Source organism: Ylistrum balloti, unplaced genomic scaffold (assembly GCF_031769215.1).
Source record: "Ylistrum balloti isolate Yb309-2 unplaced genomic scaffold, AGI_CSIRO_Ybal_v1 Utg370808, whole genome shotgun sequence".
In the NCBI taxonomy this organism is placed as follows: domain Eukaryota; kingdom Metazoa; phylum Mollusca; class Bivalvia; order Pectinida; family Pectinidae; genus Ylistrum; species Ylistrum balloti.
In genome coordinates this window covers 44,694-53,154 of record NW_026782468.1, presented here as the reverse complement: position 1 = coordinate 53,154, position 8,461 = coordinate 44,694, and the positions used below count along the sequence as shown (strand labels likewise).

Below are 8,461 nucleotides of genomic sequence, written 5' to 3'. Positions count from 1 at the left end.
TGCAGAAATGTACTAATATTTTTGTTTGTATAATGCACTATCTTATATGAATGCACTAGATTTATATTAATGCACTGATATCATTTTTGTGTAAATGTACTTGTGCAGTTCTTCTGTATACATCCGAATGTTAATAAAAATACTTGAGATGTTTAATGTACTTAAACATAGGAGAGTTTAAGTATGTGAACACAATACAGTGCATGGCGCTTCGATATATATCCTTTTAAGTTGGTTTCGTTGGTGATGCCAGAACATTGGTCAGTGTCCCTGGAGGATATGGCCATACACATGGCCCACAGAACATGGAGTACGGTCCAGACGTAGGGAAGGCTGGCATGCCGATGTTTGTCATGTTGTTACTTCTGTAAAAGGTAATATTGAATTACATTATTACCCAGTTTTGAACATATATCATATCACTACCATGTCCTTACTCCATTTACTTTGACTATTATGCATTTTTGATGTGTTTTACTTTTTTTACAGGAGTGGAAGTTATAATAATATTATACCGATGTCTTCAAATACTTTATAGTTTTCACGGGTCAAAATTTTCGCGATTTTGCAACAAGACGATAGAATTATATTTTAAGTAATAAAAAATCTGGATTTGGATGTAAAAGGACGTCAAAGACTCATACTTCATTATTTGACAAATTAAATGTTTGTGGTCATGTTATTGTAACTGAAAAGTTTTAATCGGTGCAACGAGGGCGAAATATGAATAAGGGAATGATTTAAATGAGATAAAGATATAGTAAAATATAACAAGGTGTTTCGAAATCATTGCACATATCTAACCTTTGTATGACCTAATGTCAAAAAGGCAAAAGGACAATTCGTCTTACAATCAGCAAATCGGAAACAAATTTGTGTAGATGACAATTTCTCTCTTTGTGTAAATAAATAAAGTAAAAAAATATATAAGTTGACATTTGTACATATTTTTGTCTTGTGTGACTGATCTTATTGTTGATTTGATATTTTAAAAAGTGAGATAACTATTGTTAGAAGATTGTTCATAGATAATGATTATGTTAGCTCAATAATGATCGGTCAAGAAATTTATCAATGGCCAAGAACAGATTTAACTGATTGGTCAAGAACGGCTATTAATGATAGGTCCAGAACGACTATTGATGATTGGTCAAGAACGGCTATTGGTAATTCGTGAGGAATGGCTATGAAGATTGGTCAAGAACAGCTATCGATGATTGGTCAAGAACGGCTATTGATAATTGGTCAAAACGACTATGAATGATTGGTGAAAAATGGCTAATAATGATTGGTCAAAAACGCCTATAAATGATTGGTCAATAACGGCTATGGATGATTGGTCAAGAATGGCTGTTGATGATGAGTTCAAGAACGGCTATTGATGACTGGTGAAGAATGGCTAATAATGATTGGTAAAAAACGACTATAAATGATTGGTCAATAACGGCTAAAAATGATTGGTCAAGAATGGTTGTTAATGATTAGTTCAAGAACGGCTATTGATGTTTGGTCAAGAACGTCTATTGTTGGATGGTGAAGAATTGCTAATGATAACTGGTCAAGAATAGCTGTTGTCGATAGGTCAAGAACGGCTTACGATGATTGGTCAAGAACGGCTATAAATGATTGGTCAAGAACGGCTATTGATGAATAATGAAGATAGCTAATAATGATTGGTCAAGAACGGCAACTGATGATTGGTCAAGAACAGCTATAAATGATTGGTCAAGAACGACTAGAAATAATTGGTCAAGAACGGTTATTGATGATTGGTGAAGAATGGCTAATAATGATTGGTCAAGAACGGGTGTTGGTGATAGGTCCAGAATGGGTATTGATGATAGGTCAAGAACGGCTAATAATGATTGGTCTAACACGGCTGTAAATAATTGGTCAATAACGACTGTAAATGATTGGTCAAGAATGGCTGTTGATGATTAGTCAAAAACGGATATTGTTGGCTGGTGAAGAATGGCTAATAACTGGTCAAGAACAGCTATTGACGATAGGTCAAGAACGGCTATTGATAATTGGTCATGAATGGCTGTTGATGATAAGTCAAGAACAGCTATTGGATGGCGAAGAATGGCTAATATTGATTGATAAAAAACGGCTTTAAATGATTGGTCAAGAATTCTTTAAAGGATTCGACAAGAACGACTACTGATGGCTGGTGAAGAATGGCTAATGATAACTGGTCAAGAAAAGCTATTGATGATAGATCAAGAATGGCTATTGATAATTGGTCAAAACGACTATAAATGATTGGTCAATAACGGCTATAAATAATTGGTCAATAACGGCTATAAATGATTGGTCAAGAATGGCTGTTGATGATTAGTTCAAGAACGGCTATTGATAATTGGTCAAGAACGACTATTGATGGCTGGTGAAGAACGGCTATTGATAATTGCTCAAGATAGGCAATTGTTGATTGGTCAAGAATGGATATAAATGATTGGTCAAGAACGGCTATTGATGATAGGTCCAGAACGGCTTATAATGATTGGTCAAGAACGGCTATTTATGATTGGTCAATAATACCTATCAATGATTGGGCAAGAACGGCTCTAGATGATAGGTCAATAACGGCTAATAATGATTGGTCCAGAACGACTATTGATGATTGGTCAAGAACGACTATTGATGATAGGTCAAGAACGGCTATTGATAATTGGTCATGAATGGCTGTTGATGATTAGTCAAGAACAGCTATTGGATGGCGAAGAATGGCTAATAATGATTGATAAAAAACGGCTTTAAATGATTGGTCAATAACGGCTATAAATGATTGGTCAATAACGGCTATGGATGATTGGTCAATAACGGCTATGGGTGATTGGTCAAGAACTGCATCAAATGAATAGACAAGATCAGCATAAATAATGTTACACTTCTTGTTTTTGTTAAATAAATAATCAATGGAACTTAAATATGCCTATCTGTAAAGGTAATTAAAGGTAAATGAAGTAAAACCTCCTCATGAAATACTAACACATAGATTATAGTGTAATCATACCAACAGACATTCCGTCAAGAACTGATGTCGAGATGATTTAAAGAAATCGTGTGTGATGGTTTGTTTTAGCAGATTTAAGAAGTAATGTCACGCAAGGATATACTTATCGTTTCTTTTTTTAAAAAAAAAACACTACATAATATGAATTAAAACATTTCAATGTAAAACAAATGGAATAAACTTATCGCAGTAAACCGTTCCGTACATCAGTTGACATATCAGCCTAAAACCAGGTCATAATATTTCATGAAAAAGTCTTTTATATGTATACAGATTACTTGTCCCATCTGTCTTCAAACTTGTGGAAATCCTGAAAGTCTTTTGAGAACGATTTGTTGTAAATTGTGAATTCTTGCTTATTCGTTTTTCTTGTTACTTCCTACGCACAAAGTACGATTTACAATTACACGGCTACTTTACTTTCCATCTCTAAAATAATTTTCTTACCAATATGATATATATTAAGCGATTCGTCTACCTGATTTTTTATAGGACCACAGACGTTCGTTATAAAAATGTCCTCAGAAAGTATCTCTACCATAAACTTATGATTCGATGTGTTGTTTATGTTTTTAAATCGGGTTGAATGATAGAATAATGGTGATACTGAAGAATTTCTACCGTGACCTGATTCAAAACATCCCTGAACCTTGAACAGTGAACCAGGTACATGTATTTCCTACAGTTGCCTTATCTATAAGGTGCCACTATGGTCTTGATTTTTCCTCGCATTGTCTTTTAACCTTTTATGGTTATCATCGTCGATTTCTTTTGCCCTTATATTTTACTTAACCTTTCTGGATATTTATTCTGAAATATCTTAGAGTATTCTTTAACTCAAAAGGATCGCCATCTTACCTTATTTGTTGGTCCTGATGAGCTTTTTCAATGCGTTTTTCCTTCGCTCTTCTATTCTGAAACCAGATCTTGATTTGATTTTCTGACAAGTTTAAAACTTCTGCCAGTTCGTATCTCCTTGGTCTTGAAATGTATTCTGTTCTGTTATACTCTAGCTCGAGTTTTAGAGTTTGTTCACTCGTAAACGTGGTTCGCTGTCTCCGAGGACGATTCTCTCGTCTTTTTCGTCTCTGCACTAAATAAAATATACTCTTTTAGTTTGTAGTCAACTGGAGAAAAATGCTGTTCTATTTCCTCTTATGACTGTATGGTATCTGAAAATCATTTAACTGTGCATTATCTAGAAATTATATAACTGTGCAGTATTTAGAAATTATATAACTGTGCAGTATCTAGAAATTCTATACCTGTGCATGATCTAGAAATTCTATAACTGTGCAGTATTTAGAAATTCTATAACTGTACAGTATCTAGAAATTCTATAACTGTGTAGTATCTAGAAATTTTATAACTTTGCAGTATCTAGAAATTGTATAACTGTGTAGCATCTAGAAATCTTGTAAGTGTAAGGCACCTAGAAATCTCGTAACTATGCGGTATCTAAGGTTCTTGAGAAATCGTTTATCTTTGCGGTAACTGGAAATCTTGTAACTGTGCGGTATCTAGAAATCTTGTAATTAAGTGGTAACTAGAAGTCTTCTTACTGTGCGATATCTAAAAACGAACTTTGGACAAAGGACATTTAATTAGACATTAACTTTATAGATGTCATCAGTAAGTTGTATTGTTGGAATGAGAAGACTAAAAACAAGCTGCACAAAGGCTGTTTTTGTTCTCACATTGCCGTAACACACCTTTCACGATCAAGCAGTAAAGCATTAACATCCAAATAACATTGTTTGGATAATACATATTTTATTTTTAATTTGTGATTCCACTTTGTTGCAATTCCGAGCAAGTTACGGAACATAACGATTTAATGAACGATTTGAGCAAAATATAACATTTCTGGTTATCGAACTAAATACATATTGATTGAAAGCTATAACCATTTCATCATTTGTAATCAGATTTTGACGTTGATTTTTGAAAGAAATATAACTATGGTATATGCCTAATAGAATTTTTGAAAATACGGACATAGATATAAGAAATGACGAGGAAAGTGTATTGTGAAAATATGTTTATTGTCCAATATCATACAAAATGTAATTTTCTGTTTCAGCATGGTATTTCTGCAATAAATGTTGGTGTTTTGTACAACTAATAATTGGTGCCAGATCATAATCTATTTAGTTTTGATGTCATATCAATGTGTTAATGAAAATCTATCGTTTAATCTAGCTTTCTTAGCTTGAAACCTGTTATATTTTCTTTTGATCTCAATTCCTTGGAAATTGCAAATTCTTGTTAAAATAACCAATTTTTTAGCCGAAAGAGAAAATCTGCGATTTCAATCAAAATATCAAAGAATTATAAATTTCTCTACAGTATGCCATTTATTATTTGATATATTCATGAAGGATATTTCTGTTTTATCCTATTGATTTATATAATTACTCACTGACAAGAAAGTGAATACATCTATTTACTATCAAATAATACATAAGATTTAAAGTTTAATAATTTGATTCTGTTTGATATGGTACTTTGGTGACATGTCCTCAGTTAACGCTAAATGAACAAGTGACAATTTTATAGGCAGGTAATCATAGCAGCACAACAGATTTTGCTTTGCGAGGAAAAGCAATTGTAGAAATGTTTCCTGTGGAAATACAGAAATTATAGCAATGATTCCGTCGGAAAAACACAAAATGTAGCATTGTTTTCTATGAAAGAAAGTAAACTTGTAGCGATATGTTTTAAACGAAAAAAAAACCAAAATGATAAAATATGCTTTGCATGAAACAAACAAAAAGTAAAATATGTTTCCTATAAAAAAAATCAGCAGTTTGTTTCCAGTAGAAGGAACAACAATTGTAGCAATAAGTTTCTTATAAAAGAAACCAAATTTATAGTAATATATTTCCTATGCAAGATACAAAAATATAAGCAATATGTTTCCTACATTAGAGACAAAAAACAGGACTTTTTTTTACGAAAGAAGCAAAATATAGTAAGCAATGTTTCCTGTGAAAGGCACAATTTCTTTTTTTCCGAACGCAAAACAAATTGTAACATATCTTCTATGAGAGAAACAAATTTTGTTTGTTTTACGAAAGAAGCAAAATTATGAGTTTGAATGAAGCAAGCTTTTCAGTAATTCTGCAGTAAGAAGCAAAAATTGTAATGATCTCGTCAATATATCAGGAACAAAAGACAAACAATTTTTCCCTTAAAGGAGAATGGAAGTATTACACTTTTCCTCTGATGACAGTTCTATAATTATTCTTGCATCATTTAACAATAATATAAATTGCGCTAGACGCCGTGTCTGTATATCAAACTTGCAGAATAACAATTTAAGGTTAGCATGAAACAAATGGTATTACCTTGAAATGTATTATGAGAATGTTATTTTGGCTTTCTATCGATATAATCTGTTACGGTTTATCGAATTTGTCCCAAGAACTCTAGTATATAGAAAATTTGAATTAACCAGGAGTAGAAGTAAATACACACGTACATGCTTTTATCTGAAAAATACTTACTGATTCCTGCAAACACTGGTGTCATAGGGAGTCCCTGTGTGCCTAGGGAGTAGGAAACGGGGGAATGTTCCCCGAGCCACTGTTTCGGGTATTCCACGGCGGAAATCTTATCGAGTCCTGTCGAGTGTAGCAAATGTCGAGCTCCGTCCACACCAATATTTCCGGGCTTCCAAGAAGAAAATGCTGAAAAAGGTCCACCGATATGGGTGGCCTGTGGTATGTTGTCTACATTTAAAGTGTCTATTTGTAACTTTGGCGTCATAGTTTTCAGAGTTTCACTTTTCGAATTTTTAGTGCCGCTGTCATCTTTTGATTCTGGAAAATTACTCTTTAAAGAAGTGGGAATAGAAAACATGCTTGATGATATTCTTCTCTTAAAGAAAGTTGTTTATTGAAAATTTTCCTCTCTCTTATTAAAGTGTCAGAACGTGTCTCATTTCTCCTGTCATGTAGGAATACAACACGGTGAACATATGTTTTGTTATAAGTGGTTGTTCTCGGAAACTGTAGAAAATGTCATTCTTATCATAACAATATAGGCTGTTACAGTCCAACAGGGAGAAAACTGTATATCCTCTAAAATTCCCACATAGAAATTACACGAGTCCGGCAGTTCAATGGTTATGAAGTGATAGTTTTTCCTGTATATAATGAATTAAATCCTCGACAGTGTCGTCTTCATTGTCTGTAGATAACACATCTACCCTGACCATGTGATACTGTCACCTTTACAGTACTATTGCTATGTTATAAAAATTAACAAGTCCTTCTCATGAAGTCAGAGTGCTTTTAAACAGATTGTTTTCAGGCAGCAAATCACAGGTTAATTATACAAGGTGTATAAAACTTATTGTTACAATACAGGCTTTGCCTCCAGAGATAAAGAATAATTTGCCGTCAAATCAAAAAGATCCTCTGATACCGGGTGAAATTGTGTGAAAACACCGCCTGGTCCGACGTCGAGCCTGCCTCCAGCAAGCCTGCTCCAGTCGGATCAGTTCGCTCAGTTTAAGGGCAATGAAAAGGGAAGCAAATTGGCTAATTTATAAGGCGAGCGTCTTCTTTCCTCAATACACAATTTAACTAGGGAATCAGTGTTGTGGTGACAGGAAATGATCTTTTTTTTCACAAATTAAGATGAATTCACGAGCCTCAAAAGAAACACTTATAATCAAATTGATAATCATTTACGATATCGTCTCTGCTTAAGAACTGTATGATTTTCTTGATATCGGTTCAGTGTAGTTTAACATGTGTAGGTTTGTCGCGAATTCCTTATCAATATTCATGAGAAGAAAAAGAGATAATAGCATGATGGCAGCTATTCCTTAGGAGTTGAAAGGCACGTGCGTACACAGCGAGCCGCTGTGCTAGTTAATTATTGATACTAGGCTGTAGACGGGGACTTGATAATTGTTAGCGGCCAAAACACATTTGACGGGGAAATACTAATTGGATAGTCACCTTTTATTGCAAAACACGTGTTTCATTCTCATCGGAGAGCTCAAGTGTCCACCCGCTAATTCTTAAACTCTCTTATAAAAAAGACATTTGAGGTAACACAGATAAATGGACATTTAAATGGGGACCTGAGATTGTTTCAAGTGTTTTGTAATTAAATGGCAATTTAGACTAAATGGTATTTTTAAATGAAAAGAAAAACGAGAACAAATACCACAGATCTTTTCCAATCTTAATTGTCTCAGTGTGCCGATGAAAGCATCTATTTGTGTAACAAAAATTTAAATATACTTTTAGTCATAGTTTTACAATAATTGACATTTACATATCTTTATTTATCAATAAAACTTGAAATGTAATGTAAGAGATACTACTCTACATGAGTATGTCTTCATGCTAACCTACCCTCAAATTTCCAGGCTAACATACCCTATAAATCATCACGCTAGCTTGATCCTTAAAGCTTCATACT

General features: G+C 33.6%; 1 protein-coding gene across 1 annotated transcript; it reads right to left on the bottom strand.

Moving 5' to 3' along the window:
• Positions 1 to 226: 226 nt before the first annotated feature.
• LOC132558662 (homeobox protein rough-like) lies at positions 227 to 6,883 on the bottom strand. The gene is made up of 3 exons (XM_060223257.1): positions 6,529 to 6,883; positions 3,878 to 4,112; positions 227 to 365 (listed from the first exon to the last, which is right to left on the bottom strand). Exons 1-3 carry the CDS (start codon positions 6,881 to 6,883, stop codon positions 227 to 229), a joined length of 729 nt encoding a protein of 242 aa, XP_060079240.1.
• Between the last annotated feature and the right edge of the window lie 1,578 nt (positions 6,884 to 8,461).